This window comes from Vanellus vanellus, assembly GCF_965231255.1.
Source record: "Vanellus vanellus genome assembly, chromosome: 1".
NCBI classification, from domain to species: Eukaryota; Metazoa; Chordata; class Aves; order Charadriiformes; family Charadriidae; genus Vanellus; species Vanellus vanellus.
Window position 1 is genome coordinate 121,596,315 of NC_138905.1, and position 23,975 is coordinate 121,620,289.

Consider the following 23,975-nt stretch of genomic DNA (forward strand, 5'->3'; position numbering starts at 1 on the left):
CCGTCACGTGGCCGCACCTGTCCCCGTTTCCCCTCACACGGCCACCCGCCGCCCCACGTGCGCGGGGCGGGGTGGGGGGAAGCGGGCGCCGCCCTGAGGCGACGCCGCCCGCGCGGGAGACTGCCGAGTGTCGGGGGGTGCGTGTGGTGTTGGAGGGACCGGGAGGGGGGTGTGCCCGCCCCTCCGCCCGCCCGCGGTAGCCGTGCGGCATGGCGGAGAGCGGCGGCGCCTGGCTGCTGGTGCTGAGCTCCGTCTTCCTCTGCAACGCGCTCAAGATCCTCCTGCCCTCCTGCTCCTCCATCGTAAGTGACGTCAGCGCCCCGCCTTATTCCCCCCCTTCCCCCGCCGTAGAGCGTTACTACAGGGAGGCGGCGGCGGCCGCCACCCCTCTCTCATGCCCCCATCCCCGCCGCCTGCCCTCGTCCGTCCCCTGGCAGCGGGGCTGCGGGCAGACACTCCTCTATGCCAGCCCGGGGGTGGGCGGCGGGCCCTCGGGTGTCTGAGGAAGGGTGAGGCCGCGGGGCAGGGCCTGGCGGAGGTGTTAATGGCGTCACCCCCCGCCTGAGGGGCGAGCGATGTGGTGAAGGGCTGCCGGTGCCCGGCCGCGGCCGTAACGCACCCCCTCAGCTGTGACCGGCAGGGCCTGCGGAAGGACCGAGGGGCTGATACTGGGAAGAACGGGAGGTGATGAAAGCGAAGGCCGTGATGGTGTGACGGTGACAGGGTGACGCTGTGACTGCAGCGGCCTCGGCCTCGGTTAAGCAGCTGTTTGAGGCGAAGTTCTGGGGAACGAGGTATTGACCTCTTAAACGGTGCTGCGGGGGCTGCAGCCCTCGGGGCGTCGCAGGGGGTGGATGCGAAGGGCGGCTTGGCTCAGCCTTCCACGTTTTCCATAGAGGGACACCACCGATGCGGAGAAGGGAGACAGGCGGCCATGGACATCAAGGAGTTAGGCATCACAGGATAAAACTTTAAGTCTGGATAATGGAATTATGAACCAAGAGGGTAGATTTAGATTAGATACTAGGAAGAAATTATTTACTCTGAGGGTGGTGGGACACTGGAACAGGTTACCCAGAGAAGTTGTGGAAGCTCTCGTCTCTGGAATTGCACAAGGCCAGGGACTTTGAGCAACCTGGTCTAGTGGGAGGTGTCCCTGCCCATGGCAGGGGGGTTGGAACTAGATGATCTTAAGGTCCCTTCCAACTCTAACCATTCTATGACCAATAAACTCTGTTGCTGCCAAATAACATGAGCAAGCACGCTAAAACACCTGCCGTTCTGCTCTTTCATGTGAATAACTTCACGCTCACACAGATCGGTGCGTACTGTTTGATGATGTATAAAAACCCTTTAAAACATAAATTGCTCTTAGCAATTTGGGAAGCTGAACTCGGTGTTACTATAGATGACTAATGAAAATCTCTGCTCAAGTTTGCTTTCATGACAGAAAGTAGTGTAATGTTCTGATTGACTGCAGTACTGAGAAATCACTCGTGGGGAAAAATTACATGTTTTGAGGAAGCAACAAAGATTTGCTGAGGAACAGCAAGAAAAAGATTTTGTGTTCTTTGCATCTTCATTTCTAAGGTAAAAGGAGTTCATGAACCAACAAGCAGGTTGTGCCTCATGAAAAGAAAGTAAAAGAAGGGAAGAAAATGTTTGCTAACACAACGTGTGATTAACCTTTTACACTTCTGTCAGTAAGAAGTAATTTTAGCCAAGAAACCAATAAGATGTTACAAGAAAACTGCATTTAAACGCATGGATAAGATGTAAGAAAAATAGCTAGTGCAAATACATGTTTCTGGTTTTGAGGCAGTGGTAAGATACTGCATTGGATGGATCACAGCTCTTGGCCACTGTGGCAATTTGCGTGTTTCTAACAGCCTGGACCAGGCAATCTGTAATCTAGAGGAGTGATTCCCAGTTGGTGAGCTACGTGTTATTGGTGAGGTCTAAAATTTGGCTTCAGTGAATGAAGTTTCCACATTAATTAGTTTAGACCCTCGCTGAGGCTGCTGGAGCTGGAAATGGGAATGATGAATGAGTAAGGGGCATTGCTGGAGCTGGAAAGAGGGGTGATGGAAAAGGAGTGCTTCCCAGGTCTTCTCCTTCTTCTCCTGCACTTAGCAGGTACTTGTTATCCAAGCAGTGGGTGATGAGAATTGCAAGGAGGGAGGACAGCAGTTCGGCTCAGGATGCAGTGGCAGGCAGGTTTGGAAGGTCTTAGAAGGCAGTGTCACTGAGTGTGGGGCGATGAGGAGACGAAGGCAGAAATAAAGAAGGAAAAGGCAGTTAACCATAGTAGAAAAGTTGAAAATCACTGCTCTGTGGGAACAATTTTCTTTAAACCTTTTTGATTTGCTTCGCAGTCAGAACAAGAAAGTAAAAAATCTTTGGCTTTTAGAACACGTTGCAGACGTTAAGCCAAGGTTTTCCTGTGTCTTGATACAAAGGCCTTCTTTTTAATGGGAGGCTTTTGAGTATGTAAACAGGAGATCATACTTTATACATGTTAAAGAAAATCAGTGGAATTCTGGATAAATAACTGATACTATTTCTTTACTTCTTAGATATCCAGATTGTTACAAAAGGATGCAGAGCAGGAGTCCCAAATGAGAGCTGAGATTCAGAACATGAAGCAAGAACTCTCAACCATTAGTATGATGGATGAGTTTGCTAGATATGCTCGTCTGGAAAGAAAGATTAACAAAATGACCGACAAGCTTAAAACTCATGGTAGAGTGCAAAGTTTACTCCCTTTTCTAGTTTCTGAAAAACATTTTTTCAAAAATGTTTTCACTTTTAAGTATATTTCTTCTTCAACTTTTTTTCTTCCCCTCTTATCTGTTTCTAGCGTTCCCTTTTTTCTTCTTTTTTTTTCTTTAAATTTTTTTGTAGGGCTTGCTTTTGTCTTTCTGTTGTGCATAGTTCTGCATACACTGATAAGGGAGTGATTTAGATATATTTTTTTTCTTACAAGGAACTTCCTGGGCTTCATTGTGTAATTATTTACTCTTTCTCAGTGATGCTCATCACTGAATCATGTTTTGAGTAAGTTGAGGATGTCCATTGCCATTAACAACAGAAGTAACACAGTAAGGCTGTGCATCTTCACTGCAAGGAAGCAAAAGGACGCATTGCTTTGTTGGGGCTATTTGGTCGGTGTACTACAAAATGCTAGAGAGAAAACGTCTCATCTGGTTATCTTATAGACCAACCTTTCCTGTCCTTTTGCAATCCTGTTTGACCTTATGCAGCAGCTTTTTTCGATAAAGCTGTAGTGCTTTGTCTCAATTAGGATTTTATAGTAGTATAATCAATCATCTCGTGGTAGAAAGTATATGTAAACCTTTGGCACCAGAGCTTTTGCTCTTGTCTTTGCCCAAACTCACTAACTGATCCTACAACAGGGTAGAATACTTGCTTTATCCACCTCCTCTGTGCAGAATTAACAGATGTTAATAGGCTCCATGCTAGGAGAAAGGACAATATTTACAACTGACAGTTTTTGATTGCTTTCCATAGTAGTATTCTTAACCCAGTAATTTCAGTTAAACTAGATGTCGTGGTTTGGCCTCAGCCAGCAACAGAGAACCACGCAGCCGCTCGCTCGACTCCCACAGCCGTGGGAAATATCAGCAGAAAAGGGCAAAACTCGTGGGTTGAAATATTACAATTTAACAGAACAGACAAAGGGAAGAAAAAAAAGAAAACAATAACACCGGTAAAGGAATATAAGAACGCGATTACAGTACCGCCGCGAAGCGCACCGACCACGCGCACTGCCGCAGCCCACCCCCGAGTGGCGACTGACTCCCACTCCCCGGCTAGCTCCTTTTATAGCCGGGCATGGGTCACATAGTATGGAATACTTGCCTCCCCTGCCGGCTCCTTGGGGAAATTAACCCCATCCTTGCCGGAACCAGGACACTAGACTTGAGTAGTTCACTTAGCAACCAACAATATTGTTTTAGAGACCTTCAGGCCACCATTATGTCTGAAGATGTGATATCTTCACTGGGCTTCTTTATGTTGGTCTGAGGTACAGTAACAGCAGAAAAATAGGCATGAGAAGTTTTAATATTGAATGTGACCAAGATTCATTCAGTGAAGGAATAGTCTTAACTGTGTTCCTGAATGAAATAGGGCAAAAAGTGCATCTGCTAAAGCCCCTTCTAGGAAAGGGAAATACTTACCTTATGCTTCATCTGAAGCAGGTTCTTAAATTTGTAACCACAGTGACTGTTCTCATTTGGGAATAGTGTTCTTGATTACATGTGACATTTCTTTGTCTAGGATATCAGTGTTTTGCAACTTTTCATAGTAGCATTAATAAGAAACTACAGTGTGATACAGACACAAACTACGGAAGGGTAGTTTGAATATAGCTGTGAGTCATCTGAAAAGTGATTTTTAAACAGTATAATGTCCCGATCTTAAGAGTGAAATATTAATAACTTACTAGTTTATGTAAGTATAATTCACTATTATAAATAATGCAGAGTAATACTTTTTTTCTTTTAACAGTGAAAGCACGAACTGCCCAATTAGCCAAAATAAAGTGGGTTATAAATATTGTATTCTACATCTTGCAAGTAAGTAAATATTTTATTATGAATACAAATTACTAAAACAAATCCTCACTAGTGTTACAATTCTCTCCTGCATCTGTTGGCTGATGGTTAGTCTCAGAGGTGTTTGACATTCCAGTGACACAGTGCATGCCAAACTGAAAGAGTTTCTTGAAACAGAAGGGAGAGATGTTGCTGATAAAGTCTGGTAGTTGTAGCTGGAAAGAGTTTTGAGTTCCGTTTTAGCTCTGTGTTTCTGGTTTTGAGATGACAAGATAGGAGTTTGTCTTAGCGCTGTCATCATTAGGTTTTATTTTTTTCATTTACATATGACACTGGATGCAGGAAAGTTCTGATACCTGTAAATCTATTTTGCTTATGTTTTTGAAAACAAAATATGCTTTTGATGAAGATGCAAATCTCCACTTATAGCTGCCACACGTCACCAGAGCGCCTCATCAGATTGTCTCTGTAGTTCAGACTTGATGCCAAAGAATTGTCTACTCATCAGGATGACAGTGGTCAACCTGAAGATACCTTTAGGGTAATGTTAAAGCTAGTTGGATTCCTAGCAAGCAAAGATTATGGCTAAAAACAGTCATCAGAATTGAACAGTTACTGTTAATATGTTTGTCTATGCTAGACCTGAACCAGGGTCTCAAAAGAAAGCAGTATTTTCCAACGTCTCACTGCTACCTCTTAGTATTGTGTATAAAGTTAAGGTTATACTAAGTTTAAAAATATTTTGAACTTGCTTAAGAACAATGTAACATAACAAGGAAACTATTTTCTTTAATTAGAATTTATGATTTACTCCTTCAAAATAGCAGCGGAACTGTACTTTGGTGTGTATCCAAGCTGATAAAAATTTCAATTCTAGGCTGCCTTGATGATCTCTCTGATTTGGAAGTACTATTCTGAGCCAGTTACAGTTCTTCCAAGCAAATGGCTTGCTCCGCTGGAGCGCCTGGTAGCCTTTCCTACAGGGGTGGCAGGTAAGCACTGTAAAACAGAAAAAATACATTTCCCAAGCCCATGCGGGTGCTAACAATGTTATGACAAAGAGCATACATGGATTAAAAGCACTGCTTCTGTATGTTTCTCCTAACTCCCTTAGCACAGGGAGGAGTTGCAAACATTTGATTAGCTGTTTCGTATGTATTCAATGAAATGGGCTATTTGTCATTTCTATGTCTTCTCAAACAGGGCAGCTTTATCGTAATATGGAATAAAGCCTGGAGAAGATTTCAAATCAGAAATACTTTTGTATTAAGGTGTCCACTGAAATAGTGGCATTAGGTTTAAAAATGGGCAAATACTTCATAGGTCTGTATCGCTTACCTGTGTTTCTTATAAACTGCTGAGGTTTCATAGTGTAACTCCAGACTGATTTGGGTATGCTCTTTCTTGGCATTTTGCCTTGTCTGTTCCCACGCTTTTTCCCATCGCACTTCTGTTGCGTTTTTACCTACCTAAATCCTTTTCTTTTTAAGCAGTTAAGCCAGTTAATGATCGGAAGGATATCACAGGTTTGTAGATTCCTGTTTCAGAGTGATAAGTGTGCTGGTTCTATGCTAACAGGATAAGTAGGCAGGCAGAATGACAGGATAATGTGTGGAAATTTACCATCAAGGTAAAATGCTGCCGGTAAATCTTCATGATAGGCTTGTAAGTCCCAACTGCCTTAGAAGGAATTCCAAAATATGTTGTTGGAATTGTATGCTGTTGTATCTTTAATTGCTGTCTAGAGAATTATTTGTATCCAGCATGCTTACTGGACAAGAGAAAAGTCTGCTTCTATGCAGGGTGGGGTATAGTCCTTAGAAGACATTTAAACAGCATTTGAAGGGATTTTAAAAAGTTCACGTCCATGTCTGCCTTCAAATCTTCTTCTTCGTCTCGGCTGATAATCACTTTACGGTGGGGGTCTCCTTTGAATTCTAGGTGCTGAACACAAAAATGTCTAAAAATCACCCAAAAGGTAGTTTCTTCATATCTGTGATATGAAACAGCTATGTATTCCGTGATACTATGTAGTATGATTCTATGTAGTCTGCAGTATGGATGTCCTGTGTGTTGCCGTTGGCGCACACCCTCTATTCCATCGTAGCAATACAAATTTCTGTGCTGCTAGTTGAAATGACAGGACCCTTTAAAAGAGCAGTGCAAAGCATTTGAGTTAGCAACGAAGGTCTCAGTAGTGTTTTTCTATAGCGTATGGGGAGCAGGGGGAGAGAAGTATGGATTTAATGCTTTTAAAAAGACTGATTTAAATTTTTGAGGAAATTTACTTTTTACCTCTCTCAAATCTTGCATTTAGATTCTAGCAAAGTATTCTGTTACTTGCCAAGCCTTTAACTTCAGCACCTTAGGCATTTTCTGTTAGGCACGTAGCAAGTGTTTTTAGCTGTGTGTTATATATACTGCACATTTTTTACGCTTCCCAAGTTGTTTTCAGACACTTGTGTGCTTCAGGGTTATTGATGCAATGACTTAAATTGTGTTTTATCTCTCTTTCAGGTGGTGTTGGAATTACATGTTGGCTTGTGGTTTGTAATAAAGTTGTAGCTATTATGCTACACCCTTTCAGCTGAAGGAATCCCAGTAATACACGGAGTCTTCAACTACATTTTCATTATCACTGTTTTAAATGCATAAAACCAAAAAAAGGAACAGTTGTCTTTCATAAGACTAGATCTGAGATAATCATTTTTACTTCATTTGGATATCAGTCAGTATTCCTTTTGATTTATTTTATCTTTCCTTAGTTTGTTTTTAAGTTTGGTGGTCAGTTTTCAAAGAATAGCATTGCTGTTTGCAGAACCTCATTTTGTGTCTATTTCGACAAGTACAAACACTGATTCACAGCAGAACCGTAAGACTTTGTCATGGCATAGTCACCAAAATTTAAGTATAATATGGCAATTTCACCCAAAGGTGGGATTATATTTAGTGACAAGTGGTTCTAGAGGATAGAGGTAGGTGTTTTGATTGGCTTAGGGTGAACCAAAATTAGTTTCTTCCTTGTTATTTTTTACGCTAGAATTGGTGTATTCTTGGGCTGTCTTAGAAAATGCATTATTGATATATATGCAGAATCAATCTTTTATCTCTTAAGAGACTCAGTTGCCAAATACAGGACGGCTGGATACTTTTTCCTCCCTGACTTTTAAAATTAATTGAACACTTGATTTTTTTTCCTGCTTTTATTGATAACTGACCTTTCCTTCCTTGACATTTTTTCTGCTTCCCAAACCGAGTGAGGATCACTGAAACTATTTCTGTCCATGTTTTGGGAGGAAAGGTCTGGCCATCCTTCTCAAGCTCCGTGTTAAGAGTGAGCAAGTAGAAGATAGTGCTGTTCCTTTGGAGAACTACATTCCTAGGACTTTAGCATACAGTAATGACAGTCCAGGATCGCCCAAAACAGCTAGGTAAATGTAAAAAGGAAAATTAGCGATTTAAATGTCTAAAGTAGTAACAGAATGGTAGCAAGCAGCAGGAGCAGAGAAAACAATTTTCTGTTTTGGAGTAAATCCTTCTTGCTGTGTTTAAGTACAGGAAACAGCCACAATATTTTGAATTTAAAGGTGGACAGAATTCTTCCTAGTACAGTACCTGTAGAACAGTGGCAAAGTTATGTTATCTTCCGTGCTACAGTGGCATCTGCAACCCTGTCGTTTGTCCCCATAAGGCAAGTGGGTGGGCTTTTTAAGTTCTTGTTCCACACCTCCTTTTTTCTTTTCTTTTGACATGAGCCTGAACAAAGCTGTAAGGGATACCTTTCCCTCTTCTGCTGGGCTTTGGCGCTTTTGGTTCCGCTTCCCACTCTGTACGGTGGAATGCATTTGTTGTGTTACTTCAGGTCCTTTGCCTTCCCGCAGGAATGAAGGAAGGGGCTAGGGCCCCTCCATAATTAGCACTGCCTTTAGAAATTAATTCAAAAGGTCATGATACATTGTGTGTATATATGCATGAAATGTTTGGGGTTTTTTAATATTAATTTTAAAAAAATGGTTTTATATTAAGCATTACGTTTAGCCAACGTGAAAATGGATGCATTAAATATCATCAAGAAAAAAATGTTGTGATTGAATGTTATGTATAATCATGGTTTTATTAATGAAATAAAGCTTTTCAACCCGTCTCAGGTTTTCTAATCTATTTTTCAATGTTAAAAAAAAACAACCAACCACCAAAACCCAAACCAACAACACCCCCCACCATGTTCTTGCATAAGGAGATACTGTTGGATTCAACAGGCCTAATTTTTTTATTATTATTTTTTTAAAGCATTTGGGGCAAATTATTTAACTATGACATTGACATACTTCTGAATCTAAAGATGCGGCTAATGATATTTCTACTTAGCTTGTTACGGAGTTTAACACAGGGGAGTCAAGCAAAGCAGCATCATTTAAAATCTTCACAGTGGCATTTGTGGTTTATCTGCACTTAGCATGGGGTCGTCAAATACACAGTTTGTTTGCTGCTCTAGTCAAACATTTGATGAGTAAGGGCAAAAAGGCTTTTGGTCACCTAGTAAGTACAAAGACGGGTGTTGGATTACATGTGCTTGTTTGCTCTTAACTTGGGGGCAGCAGTAAAGGCATTGTAGAAGTATTAATGGTTCACAGAGGAGAAACGCCTGCTCTTCTGACTGCACAGTCACTCCTAAGCACTACTTCAAGAAAAACCTTGAAAATTTTGAAAAGAAATATGCTGCAAATAGGTTCAGATCTAAATATCTTAATCACCTTTAAAAGCTTTTGTGGTATAATTTTTTTTAAATGCTACTGCCTTTTAAATTTAATACAATACACATCATTTTCCCGAACTTCACTTTTTATCAAATGTTTCATGAATTACTATGAGGAACAAAACATAATCCTCCTACCCTTGCTTACATAACCTTAAACACGGGATTTTTAAAGGCTTTTTGAGAACTGGATATGCCTGACTTCTCCAAAACAATAGTTTACTCTTGCGCATTCATCTTTGGATGTCAGCTGTGGAAGTTACCAGGCAAACTGCTTTGATAAGTTCTAACAGTGGAAAAGAATGAAGCTTTAGAGCTTTATAATGCTAGTGAAAACAATGTAATAGCAAATTATTTTTATTATGGGTGAATTCTGGAAGCTATTTCAGGAGTGAAGAAAATAAAAAACTATTTTCTTTTATTGGATTGTTGGTACTAACCCAATAATGAACCTTTTGAAAGCAGATTGCTCACTTCTGCTAGCTAACAAATAATCAGCTTCAAAATTCAAAATGCAGAGAGAATGCAGAAAACGGGAAATGACAAAAAGACTAACTCGGACACCTGATAACAGGTAAAAATATCATAATTGTTAAGGCACTGTTACTAAGATGCATCTACATGCACATGCATGCCACGGACCAAGAACAAAAGAATGATCTTTTGTGACAACTGATTTGACTGTCATTTTTGGAAAAATCATTGAAAGAAATTCGCAGCACTTGTAAGATTTAATATGCATTTAATGAAGGTAAAACCAAAGACTTTTTAAAAAAAAAAGTTTTAAATGATCTGTATTTCTAAAGATAAGTTGATGTACCTAACTAAATATCAAATAAAATAACTAGTTTGTGTATTCTTATGAGGTTATTCATAACAATTTCATTATGGTTAGATGCTTTACATTATGAACTAGTAGTGGCGGTTAGAAATTTGGCTTGTGTAATCCTGCATCCTTTCACTTCTCTTTCTTCATTCCTCACATGTTAGAACTTGAATGTCTGTCTCTTCAAACACAGCCTGGTCCAAAGAGTTCTTTCATAAGACTGTTTTTCCTTTCAGTGAATGTCATATGAGCGCAGCATTCCGCTTCAGTGGAACTGTCCTTCTGCCTTGTTTTGGTAACTTTACCAAAAGATGGTTCATATAGCCCAAAGGAATTTTCCACTTTTGATTCAGCTGTTTCACTGCAGTCCTGACCTGCATGTCTATGGTTGCAAGGACTGCTTTTTTTGGATTTTGTACCTGATGTAGGAAGCCCATAATGCAAATTCTCAGTGGCTTCTGAGAATACATATTTTTTTTTCAGCCTAATTGGCGTTAGGTTTCTCGGACCTGGAGTTACACATTTATTCCTTGCCTTCTCACTGTTATTTAGCTGTTCCTCTCGTGGTTTTTCTTCTTTTTCATATTCTTCCACTGTATCTTCCTCCTGATTGTTCTCTTTTACGCTGTCACTTAGAGGAATTTGTTCAGTTTTCATCATTTTTTTCTGCTCCTGTTTAAGCAAATTTGTTTCTTTTTTTTCTTCTTTTGTAAATTCCATACAAGTGTATTCTTCTGTCGGTAGTCTGCCCTCCCTTAAATACTCTACAATGAAATATTGTGGGTTTTAGGAATGTTAAATTGGCTAGGAACATAAAAGAGTCATGAAGCATTAACAAAAGAAGATTTACTTCCTTATCTCCTTGCTTAAGTTGTTATTATTGATGGTACTTCAGTCTTGAGGGTTATGATAATGCTATGTACTAATAAATATAACAGGATTGGGCAAGATTTTAAGAAGATCATTGTGCCATTGAGTCCAGGTAAATATCTTCATTTTTACATTTTTCATTATGTTTAATTTTATTAAATGAATTAGCATGCAAATGTAATCAGTAATGGCTAAATATAGGGCCAGAAGTCACGTACAATGCAACAGACAAACCACATGAGATCTAAACTCTAATTGTAATTTTCTTGCTTTTAAATGGAACTAAAATATATGTAGGATTTTCTATCCCTTAATTGACAACATGGTTGCTTGTTGCGTGGAGCAGAATACTCTGCAAGTCTCTAACCTATAAATGAGTTGGCTCCACTTTTTAGTAGAAAAAGTTATGTGTATAGTGAATGCCTACAGTAAATACATTTGTCTGCTGCAGGGGACAAAGTCTAATAGGTTCTGGGCTTTAGAGAGACTCAGAGTACCTCCAAAATGAGACAGAGTCCAAGCTTAAAGGAGAAGTATGAAGTTGCAATAATCAAAATAGCTAAATAAGGCTTCAATAAATAAGTCTAGTACGAGCAGTGGGAGACAGACCGAAAAGAGTCTGGCAAACAGTGAGAAGAGAGATTCACAGGCAGAATCAGAAGAGCTGTGTTTTCTGCCAATTTTAAAAGGGGTTTTCAAAGACAAATGGTGACTTCAGCTATCTGGTGGGGACTGGAAAGGCTGTAGGCTGAAAAGGCGGGGTACAAAACAGAGGAGTTAACGCTTTCCAGATTACCAGCTCTGCTACTGATCTAGTAAGTGACCTCAACAACCTGTTTCACCTCTGTAAATGCATGCCCTTTAGGTCACGTAATGTCTCCTACCATTTGTGAATTATTTGGCATGATGGCATTCAGATCTTGGTTCTTTCTACAAGCCTCACTATACTGAAAATAACATGAATATTTTTAGAAATAAAAACTCAGATAAAGAAATAGACGCATCGGTTTCTTCTGTTCTATAGAATCTCTTCAAAATAAAGGTGTGTATATATGAGTCCCTTGCATATAACCATTGTATAAGAACACGATCAATGGTTAAGATTTACATACAATCTATTTACAGTGATCAATTGTAATGAGGACATACTCCCAGCCCTTGAAGAAGTCCTTTTCCTTTCTCAGCAACAGATCCTGAGCCAGAAGTATATGTTGACATCAGCTACGATATGAAGATTCATAACCAACAATTTGAGATCAGTATTTGGTTAATGTGGCATTAACAAACTATTAACTGCAGTGCGCTTTGACAGATAAAGCACTGACTTTTTACGAACGTGAGCAGGAGCTCCCTTTAGAAGTACAGCAGTATGAAGATGCCTTATACTGTGGAGCTGCTCTGCTGTCAGTGCAGCACTGCCAGCAGCTGGATTTCAGTGATGCTTAATATATTATTTGTTGAACTAGTTACTGTCATTCAGGTGCCAGCTAACGGCTGTCAGAACCATGTAAATTACCAATACCATCGGTTCAATCAACTCTTGAAAACATCAAATGAGTTTCTGAGAAAAATGTTAAAATATACCTCTATGTGTTCTATTAAAAGTTTCTGCCTTTGGTATTTTCTTGGTTGACTGCTTTTCTGTTCTACATTGGGCATCTGTGTATGCTTCATTTGCTTCAGCTTTTTGATTTTCATCTTCTGAAGACTTTTTCTCCTATAATTGGCAATTAAAGGTAAAAACAATGAAGGAAATTTGTTTAGTACTTTTAAAAGTAGACAGTGCCATGCTTATAAAAAGATTAGGAATTTCTATTACTATCATATTCTTATTTTGTATCACAACACTTGTCCTACATATTTTCTGTAATATATTCACACAAAATCCACAGCTAGAAAGTTAAGACGATGGATCAGGCTACTCAGGCATATTACTGAAACTTACGGATTAACATACAGCTTAGTTGAGAGTTTAAACAAGGGATTGGATCCAGATCTTTCATACCTTTGTTAGCTGAATTGGACTTCTTTCTGCTTCCCGAGTTTGGTACTGTGGCAGCAGCGGTGACCTAAAACTCTGTTTATCTACTTGTACTGATCTGTTTATACTAAGGCCTATTGAAAAAGGACAATCGTTAGCAATACAGTAGTTTCTAGAATTACATTGTTGGTATGAACAAAAGATATCTTTGGTGGTTGATAATACTGGTACATGGCCTAGGATTTAAACATTTTTTTTTCCTCCATGTCTTAATGCCCTTTAATAAAGAAATTCTTTGTTCTGCTTGATCTATAAATGCTGAAACTGGAACACAAACATAGCTACCTGGACTTTGGAGCATTTTCATCTGTACATCAGTACAGTATACATATACTTAAGTTTGAGATCTACAAAGTCTTGTTCAGACAGAATGTGCAAAGTCAGACAAATGTGTCTATACCCATGCGGGCTTCATTTGTGTGGTAATATTCTAATGTAAATTTAAGAGGTCTGGTACGAGGCCTCAGCTTTCAGGTTCCTAAATTCGGATCTTAGAGGGTATAATAAACATGCTTGCTTTTATGCCTTCTGACTTGCTTACTCACCTTTCTCAAAGTTAAGCACTTCTGTAAGGCTTCATGGAACCAAACTCTTCAGAGGAAATGCTTAACACTGTTTGAAATATCTATGGTCTTTGAAAAGAGATTCCAAGGGAGCGACTCAGTAAGACATTTAAAGAAATAGCTGAATGGGGATGGGATGGGGAAGGTGAGTATATTGTTCTTTTATTCTATTTCTAGAATAATTTTGACATGGGTACAGTAACTGAGAAAGTTGCTAGCACAGCAGCAAAACCGTGATCTTTCATCAACATTCAGCCTTATTCCCAGTTTTGATCTCTGAAATCAGAGGAAGACTCTCCATAAAAACGGTGATTTTTCAAATGTTTGCAGTTTGGTGGTAAAAAGGATGTTGATAATCGATTTGAGGATTACTCTTGAAGGAATGGTTCTGATGATGTGGAGGGAATTAATTTTCCCTTTCAAAAGACAACCAGCAAGTAGTTACTTCAGCAGGTTTTTCAACAGAAATCAGCGGAGCGTTCCTCAGATTCAGAACTAGGGGGAGCTGTACCTCTAGATGAGCTGGGGTGACCTTCCCGCAACTGAACAAACTTTGCCTTCACGGGGAGCTTGTGAAATTAACGGCTTAAGTCAATAAATCGATTTTATTTATGTACATAGAGCTTTCTGATAACCTAAGCAAGCTTACCTTCAGCTATTTATCAACATTGTTAAAAAATGGAGCCCCACTTCTCGTTTTATCTCTCCTGCTGGGTAAAAAATTTTGTACACACAGAATAGAAAATAACTACTTGAAGAAGTAGCCCTTTCTAAGTCTGTTATAGGAAAATTCAAGTCAGTAGTGAAAAGCAAAAAAAAATAATTGTCAATAATTCCAGTTGTATATTTCTAAATCATCTGTTTCCATTAACTGGCAGAGAGCGAAGCCTTTATTGGCCAAAAATACCAAAAGATGAGACAACTTTGCTTGGAACCTTTTCATTACAAAATATCAGGTAAACAATGATTTAACTACTGTAATTTAAATAACAATATTGTACAAGTCCATATGTGAGTAAAATTTAAAACCCCCACAGCTGGTTATGTGACGTAACTAAAACTGGAATTCAGAGCTTCATAAAAAATGTGTCTGACTTGGAATGAGAAGTAGAAATTTGTGTTTCTTAATTTTACAACTTGAATCACCAACCTTTTCCCTGTAGTTCACTTGTAGTTAAGGCAGAGTAATGGATTTGCAAAGGCAACGGAGAGGAAAGAAATTAGCAACTGACTACAATAAGTCTTTGCACTGATACCATAATTTGAAGAATTCTGTGGGCATGTTCAATATTTCCAGAAGATATATTTGCTACATGTAAATTTTAAGTGCTTTTTTGTACCCACACGAAGAAAGTTCCAATCTGTCCTTCAGTTTAGGAGCAGGAATATCTGACTAGTATTTTAAAGAGATGCTTAACCCAGGAAAGTCAATGTCCAGATCATTATCCAAAATTCAGGGTGTAAATTTGTGCAGAAAACTCTCCTTTAGGAGATTAACATAATATTTATGGTCCTGAGTAGAAGGCAAAAATATTACTTTCAATGTGGGGAAAGTATTTGAAATCTGTTTATTAGTTTCTATATAAACCACATTTACTAGTAAGTTCTAGATACTACATCTAAAGCATATGACAATTAGAAATTTGTAAGTGCTTCAAGAAAACTATCTTCTTCAACATTTTTGTCTATGATGAATATAGTGAGCACACGGGCAATATAACTGTTCTTGGCTTGTAGGATTTGTAATTGGTTTTAGCTGTTGCTCACTCAGTTCAAGGGGTGGGATCCACTTGTCAGAACACAGGCGCCTCACGCTATTTGAGATACCCTCGAGTATTCAAGGTATCCACATAAGTCTGGCCGATATTACACAGCACTGATGGGACACCCATGTCCTTCTGGAACAACAACTACGGGGCCAAGCAGAATGTGCTAGGACATCTCAAATGGCACTGGATACCTATAATTAGGCAGTTGAATCTCACACAAGGTAGCCGCTCTTGGAATGTTTTATAGACAAGATTACATATAATAGATATTTTTCTCCAAAACCTGTCTGAACATCCATGTGAAAGAAATACTCTTTGCTACAGAGCTCTTTCTCCCTTGATAGAATTAGCTTTCTTCTGTTCTTTTCTATCATTCTACTGTCTTACTTATAATAACATCAGTTCTGTGGATAGAATTAATTGAGAGGATATACCATAACTGGGTTATTACAATCTCTGCTTGCCCATTTAAATTTACTTACGCTAAAAACCAAAGGGCTACTTACGAAGGATAAACATTTTCTTCTCTCAAATAAGCTGACAGTATGATCATCAGACTGGCCTTTAAACTTCCTAAACCAAGAACTCCTCCTCTCCTTTCACCCCAACAAAATGCAAGTTGCAGGAGCTTCAATAATGGACATTGAAGCATCTCTGCTATTTGTAAGTTACAGGGTCTAAGGATTTTAAATACGAAAAAACAGTTTTTAAAGACCCAATTAAACTCATTATTTTTGCTCATATAAAAGCACTTTAGAAGTCTGTACTAAAACTAGGAACTTGCTACAGGAGGGTTGTTTGTGTGGTGCTTTGCGTTAGTGAGCCATTTTGTGGGAATTCTAGCTCTAGGTTGCCCACTTCTCCAAGCCAAGTCAAAGGGAACAGCCTGAACAAAAATTAGTCTTCAAAAGCTTTGTGGAGTGATAGCTTCACCGTGTTAAAAAACAAATAGGCAAACAGTTCTTGATGCAAATAGACACATAAAATAGCAGCACTACTTCAGTGTCACTGTTAGTATACTAAAACTATGTATACTAAACGCTATTCAAGATGAAAATTGAGTTAAATATTAAACAGGTCATGTATTTGTATTCATAAAATAAATGAGCAAAACCCCAAGCACTTCTCTTTAAATTGCATGTGACAGAATATTTTTAGCCCATATAAAAGTACTATATTGGCTTTTATTTTGGAATATACAGCCTAGTTATAAAACAATGTAATAAGTTCCACTTAACTAAACAAAAAAGGAAAATGAATATACACGTACTTTTTTCATGAAGTACTGAATCACTTTCGGTTTTGGGGATTTTAGATACCCAATTTGCATAGATATTTTTTATCTGAAGTTGCCGATCCTTTTCCTAAGAAGAAATAAACAGTATTAAACCTCTAATATGCATTAGGAATTACTTTTTACCGACTTAATTTTCCCATGTTGGGAGAAAACTGTCAGTGATTTTGCTTTGTGCCAGGCCATGTCATTTACATAAGTGGGAATCTCTCATTTTCTTTCATGAGCCAAATCAAAATTCTCCCTTTCTAAGGCTAAGAATACATCTGTACACCTACATGATCCTTTTCATAACACAGTGTTCAGAAAATGAAGTCTTCTCTAATGATTTTTTCATCTGTTGTTCTGAGTTATTTTCTTCAGACTAGGTAATTTTTGGCTTCACTTCCTTTATTTATTCAGTGCCCTTGGTTACAATGTGCTCAGTTGTGTTTTACAACCTATTGCTTGGGAGATGACATAAACTTCAGAGGCACACTTTTAAAATTTATTTAGCAAGAGTCCTCTTTCCTTACTGAAATCTATCTTAAACACAGAAGAGAGAGTAACACTCTCACCATATCAGTTTTTAGTGTGAAAAATAGGAGCTGTGTTTACTTTGGAGACACACATTGTCCTAAAAGTGTGTCTGAATACCTTGAATGGTCTGAATAAGTCAGGTGCCCAAACTATGAAAGTGTAACAATAAACTCTGTTCTGGCAGAAAAATAAGGTTAATAAGCATGTCTGGTCTTCTTTGTGGTAGAACAATAGAAGGTTTTGTGACTCTAAATATAACATTAAGAGAACTGGACATGCATAGAAAACCGTGTGGAAAACACACAATAGAAATATTTTAGAGAAGTATTAAGGTGAGAACTGCACTTTAGAAAAATTTGCAATTTGGAACAGTTTTACATTAGTGTTCCTGGGACTACAATTTTTCCCACTTCCCAGATCTACACATACAGGAGGAGATCAGACTCTGGCAGGGAAATAGCACTGCAAGTGCTCTTTGGGGTTTTTGATACAGGGCCCGGGAAGAGCACTGTACTCTTTTCCTTTCCCAACAGCTCACTGGGCTTCTGCAGTTGGGCAGCCTGGCTGCTGCTAAATATCAAGAGCAAAGTTTCTGCAGCTGGTACATAGGTAAGAGGGACAATGCCCCTGTAGAGAAATGCAAAGCTCCATGAATCCTCGGGAGTTGCCTGTTCTGCCCTTCACAATGTTTGGGAAAACTCCCCATAACAGCATGTTTCACAGACATTTGATTCCACTTAGAAAGAGAAAGCTCCCTAGCAGGATCAACAGCTGGATTGGTCATTTTATAAAGAAATAAAAAAAAAATATATTTTAACTGTGTTACAAGCACAGTTTAAATTGTTAAGAAGCCACAAGGGTTTTCATGTTTTCTGGAATATGTACTGTTTTTCTTGTTTACAACTCATATGACATACCATCCATGGCAGTTTTGTTTCTCTTTCTATTTAGTGTCACTTTTAGGTTTTCCTGTATGTTTGGTTTACAAGCATTACAATAAGTGTTGAACTAGACGTATTTGTCCCCAAAATATTTGTCTAAAAACAAAGCTGGAATTTAAACAAACTATTGAAACATTTACGGAAGTCTTTTTGTTAAACTCTAGCTTTGCAGATTGTAATATTTGGCTCATTTTGATTTAAAGGAGTTTCTGTAAGTGAGCTTTTAAATTTCGTAGATGAATATATTGACCTAGATTTATCAAAATGGCGACAAATTGGTGTGGATTATTTGTTGAAATTGTGATGCATTAATCTCTGTTTCAATTAGTTATTGAACTACTTTGAACTTCTGACAAATAGACCTTACAATAATTTCATCATTTGATATTTTCACTTTTGTTGGTAGACTATAGACTCAACTAGGAAACAGAAATTTCATTACTAAATAATATAAAAGAGGCAAAGGGAATAGGCAACGTTAAATACTTGAATTTTCTTGTAGGAACAGAAATCTGTTTAAAATCTTGAATACCTTAATTTTTTGGTGAAGAGACTTAATTTCCATTTGCAAGTTCTTTGTAATTATCCCAGCTTCCACAGCTTTTTTGTTCTCATTTGCCAGCTGACGACTAAAGGTGCTATTGTTCAACTTCAGCTGCTTTTCTAGGCTCTTAAAAAAATTATATATTTTACCATGTGGATGTACTCAGTATGAATGTTGAAAAATTTCAGTTCTTACCAGACTTAAAAAATAACCATGCTAATATAATGAAAAGTAAGCATCTAATAATCATATTCTATTGTAAACAAGGCATGAAATTATGATGACGTATCTGAAAAAAATACTTTAAAATAGGCAAAAACTGGTTTAAAACCTAATTTTACTAAACAAAAAAAGTATATTTTTGGCATTCAATCATAAAAAATAAGGCTGTACATTACCTTTCTGATGAATACAATCATCTTTGAGAAATGTTAAGATGACATTTCTGTTCACACTGAGATCTATTAACTGCAGCAGCATAAGGAGGCTTAGTGTAAATGAAAACTAGGTAATTCATTGAGTACTTTATCGAGTACTTTATCATCAGAACCCAGTGCCTTGCACTGAAATCATAGTTATTAAAACTGTAAGGTGGACACCCAAACCTGCATGCTTTTTATACCTTCTCCCTAGGACTTCCAAAAATAGAAGGTTTTCAAAAAAGAGTTTGAATTCAGCTGTTTATATTTTCATTTTCTTTTTTGTAGTAAATTCACTTCAGACCTAGCTGTTCGGATGGTGAAATGCCTCTAAGAATACCTGGCTCTTTATTTAATTCTATGCATAATACAACCCATAGAAAATAGAAATTAATTCCTGGAGGACAATGGAAATTTCACTCTTCCAGTTTGTATTAAAAACTGTATTCCTGTCTTTTTGGGAAAGGTTCAGTAAGAATAAAGAAGCATGAAATATTAAAAGGAGATGAATTACCTCCTCTTAAACTCCCACAAGGCTTTTACTACCGTCACATAATAAACCACCAGTAGAACCAATCCTAAAATCTGGGACACCTGACTATTGCTTAATTCAGCAGCTGCCCTACAGCCAACTACAGTGAGTGACAGTAATTAGTGAATAGGAGATGTAGGTACGTCCATACTGCCCATCAGCACCACGTAAAAATAACAGTCCTAGTTACAGATAAACCAGCTTTAGTTGTTCAAGGAAGTAGACCAGCAGCAGCCCGGTGGTCTCCATGTGTGACTAATCCTGTGCTTTGCCAAGGTAAATTAGGGCCTGTGCTGTTGCAGCTAGACAGCCCACTTAAGCCTGGGTACCCCATGCTGCTGGCAGGGTGCAGAGTAGACACTGCTGAGGATTGCTCTCCAGCTATATGCTATGCACTGACTTAACAGGGTTAAGGCATACAACTTAATTCCAAGATGATCTCTACTGCCAAACTTAATCTACTCACACATTTCTGCCAGATTTTAAAATACTGGGAAGGGGTACTACTGCCATTTTTAGTATTTTACACTCAGAACATCACTGGAATAAAAAGAATGTTCAACGTTACAGGACTGTATCAGAATCATTAATGCAAGAAGAACCAGCTAAAATCTCTCCGCTATTCTTGCACAGAAACCTCTCTTTTTATTGTTCCACAAATACAATGATATGGGCATATTACCTGTATTCTCTTATCGTTTGCTTCCATTTTTTCTGTAAGGATTGATAATCTGTAATCAAGTTCCTCTCTCTCTGCAAGAGCTTTGTCTTCTGAAAGCATATGCAAGGTCTGCAAAGCATCTTTAGCTATTAGCAGCTCTGCTTCAACTTTTCTGAGCTTCCTGGATGTATTTCTCTCGTCCTCCTGAGACATCCTCAGGAGTTTCCTTAAAGCTCTCACCTCATCATAATGATGTGCTAAAAGATCTGGCAAGTTACTTTCTGAATTTTCGTATCTACCTATTGCTTTCGAGTGCCGACAATGAAGCTGTTTCAAAATGTGGTTTTCTAAGCTTGATGCTTCTAATTCGTGTTGTAAATAAAATATTTCATTCTTCAGCTCTTTAATTTTGTGAAGTCTTGCTGATGATATTCGCTGAGCCACTGCATTTTTTTTCTGGGAAATCATACTACTATGCAGGCTTAAAACTGAAGAATTCTGATGTGATATCTTCTCAGCTGGCAATTTTTTTCATCCTGCATTCAGAACGAAGTAAACTGGCATTGATATATAGCAATGATTTGAGACAGCAAAATCACTGCATGTCTTTACAGCTTCATGTAAGCTCATATACTGCCCATCCAAGCTACTTAACTGTGGTATATTTGACAAAATGCCCAAGATCTATACCAAGACCCAACGTTGAAGTATTTCACAGGTAAATCCATTAAAGATTTTATATCTCTGTGTGTGCATTTATGTGGCTGCACCGGGTGATAGCTGACTAGGTCTACAGGAGGTCAAGGTTCCCTCCTTTCATTCTCTGAAGCCATTTTCATTTGAGACAGCCATCATGCTCACTTTCCATTAATAAGGGTACCTACACAGGTGGTGTCTTCTGAGAAAAACAGCAATAGTACACTGGGAATAACTTACTAAAGTATGTTTATGTTAACACATTACTCCAGTATAAATGGAAATAAATTTTCTCTCTGTAAATCATGCAGTTCACTAATGTGGGCATGATCTGGGGACTGAAGAACTAAATTGAATCCATCTAGAAAGATTCCCAAGAGGGAGGGCCTACACCTTGAATAGGGGCGTGACAGAAAAAAACCAACATAGTAATCTACAGGTCTGCAAGAACTCAAAAACCAAGGTGATCACAATAGCACGTGGTTACATTTCTCTGCAGCTAGGATTTCTAGCCAGCTTTCTACAGTTTTCAAGTCAGCTTTAAATTGAACTACATTTTTAAACCTTACATGCTTATTAGTATAGAACAGTTGTGCAGTTGTGTAAACTGTTTCTCTACAGCAATTGAAAAAAAACTTTACGTGCTAGCATTCTGAGTGTAGTACTGCTATTTGCCTTTCTTTATGGCCAGCATTCTGAGTGAATTACTCTCATTTTCCTTTCCTAAAACATAATCAGAATTTGAAAATAGTCAAGACTGTAGATCTCAGTGTGTTTCCCCTTTTCAGACATATATTCAATTTCACTATAGCTCTCAAGACATTTCAGGCAGTATGTTGCTAGAAGTTATAATAATTTATAGATCACATAACATTTTATGGATAAAATAGGCAAGGTCCTAACCTAAAAAAACACCAGAGGAAAAGGACAGATCTTTTCAAGCAGTTCTGTTGAATCCAATGTGTGTTCTGCAAACAAACTCTACAGGAGCTGGCCCAAAACAGAACACCCTGTTGGAGATGGGAAGCAACATCAAATCAGCAGTAGGAAAAGTACAGCAGGACACTGCTTAGGGCACCACCATGCCATGGCCTCACTGCTACCATGACCTATGCCAGAAGAGTGGAAAGCTATGGAAACTATTATCTAGGAAGACAGAGAGGAATGAGGCAGTGGCTTCAGCAAGGAAAAGGCTGTTCCCCGCAGTAGCAGCACCTATTGCTCTCACTCTGTCTCTCCTTCCCTGCTGGCAGCAGCCACCCCAGCCTTCCTGTTCTCCACAGCTTCAGCCCAGCTCTGCTACTCCCCTTCCCACAGCAGGGCCTTGGCCTGACACCCATGTGCCTGGCATGTGAGGCAGAGAGTTCAGGGAAAGGATGAAGGGGGTCAGTTATACAATTCTGTCTGTCCTTTGCTCTTATTCCTGAAATACCCGATCCACTCTGCTCTTTCAGGATACAAACCAGATGGTCTTTGTTCTGATGGCCCTGCTGATAGAGGACAGAAGGCAGGGTCAGGCCAGCAGGACCTCGCTCATACAGAGCCACGTGGGGAGGACAGACTATCAGTGTGAGAGCAAGAGGAAAGGCTAGAAAGAATCTGAGATTAGGAATCAAAAGGAGGAGAGACTGTGATTTGGGCAGGGCAGTTTTTTTTTTTTACATATGTATTAAATGGATTAAGAAGGACTATCATGGAGGTTGAAGTAAAAAGAGAAGAAATTGTAGCAATCAGTTGAGGTCAGACACATTCCAGATCTTCTGCAGAGAGTGAAATTAACAAGTGGTGTAAGAAAAACTCACCAGAGGTAAAAAACAAAGCAAATGGAAGGTATGCAAGCATCACACCTGCATGTTCTCTGTAATAGGATTCCACTGCAGGAAGACTGCAATATGACCACAAGTGTTGTCACACAAATATTTCCAAAATGAGAACAACCATTACATTACTATTTTATTTTGCAAGAATGGAACACGAGGATGTAAAAGAAATGGGAAAATACTATCCTGCAAAAGATGACAAAAAACCTAAAAGCTATACACATCTATACAGGGTGAAAATGTAGGTTGTAATTATGTTCCTGGGAAATTAATCATTTAAAGTAGCCATGAAGAAGCAAAAATAACCACTTAAAATATCCAATGGAGCTACTAGCCAATAATCATTCTTTTGCTAAATAGATTTTTAAAATGTGGTTATTCTTTCTGGTCTACTGGTTTCTTGCCAGTATGACTCCTTGACAGCAGCATATAACTTATAAAATAGAAGAGATAATCAATGATTCCTCTCTCTTTTTTTTTTTTGGTTGATTTGCATCTTGTAGATTTGGTAGATCTAGATGAAATTTTGAAGCTCAGGAGGAAAAGGGTCATTGTTTTTACACTCATTTTTTGACATGGCATGGTGAGATTTAAGTAAGTGTGGGTGCAGGTATGAAAACATGCAGACATGAAAAGATTCTTCACTGTTAACATTTAGGTAAAGGGAATATATTTGTGCTATATGGTCATTCCATTGAAGCACAAACTTAATTTTACATGATACACCATGACTAAACTGGACAAAACATGGCTTTTTTTTTTTTTTTTTTTTTTCAAAACTGACACTTTTGTGCAGACATTTAATTTTTGAGTAACTTTCCTCAGAAAAGGCTTTTTCAGACTCATCATGTGATACATGGTCAAAACCAGAAATTGCAGCATATGTGAGAGAGCCATTTTCAAGTCCTCAGGTTAAAACTGAAGGAAAAAGGATTGCAAAGGTGCTTCCACATCTCAGGTGATTATTCTGCCTCTTGAATTGCCAGGTATTGTGGGATAACACAACAGGGAATCTCTATCTCTCTTCCCTCCCCTTCCTAGTGTTTGAAACATGTTTTATTATTTTTCTTCACTGAAAAACTGTTTCCTCTGTCTTCCTAATTACTGAGAAAATGCCAAAGAAAGGGCACAGCTACATTTCTCA

General features: G+C 38.6%; 2 protein-coding genes across 2 annotated transcripts; one reads left to right on the forward strand and one right to left on the reverse strand.

The window, feature by feature from the left end:
* The first annotated feature begins 135 nt into the window (after window positions 1-135).
* GET1 (guided entry of tail-anchored proteins factor 1) lies at window positions 136-8,717 on the forward strand. The gene is made up of 5 exons (XM_082498967.1): window positions 136-302; window positions 2,577-2,742; window positions 4,534-4,601; window positions 5,458-5,572; window positions 7,098-8,717. The coding sequence occupies exons 1-5, from the start codon at window positions 210-212 to the stop codon at window positions 7,169-7,171; spliced, it is 516 nt and encodes a 171-aa protein (XP_082355093.1). The 5' UTR covers window positions 136-209; the 3' UTR covers window positions 7,172-8,717.
* A 1,514-nt stretch (window positions 8,718-10,231) lies between these two features.
* On the reverse strand, window positions 10,232-20,783 carry LCA5L (lebercilin LCA5 like; the record flags this gene model as incomplete). The annotated part of the gene is made up of 6 exons (XM_082486335.1): window positions 10,232-10,926; window positions 12,617-12,749; window positions 13,038-13,147; window positions 16,676-16,769; window positions 18,692-18,829; window positions 20,337-20,783. The coding sequence occupies 6 exons, from the start codon at window positions 20,781-20,783 to the stop codon at window positions 10,346-10,348; spliced, it is 1,503 nt and encodes a 500-aa protein (XP_082342461.1). The 3' UTR covers window positions 10,232-10,345.
* Between the last annotated feature and the right edge of the window lie 3,192 nt (window positions 20,784-23,975).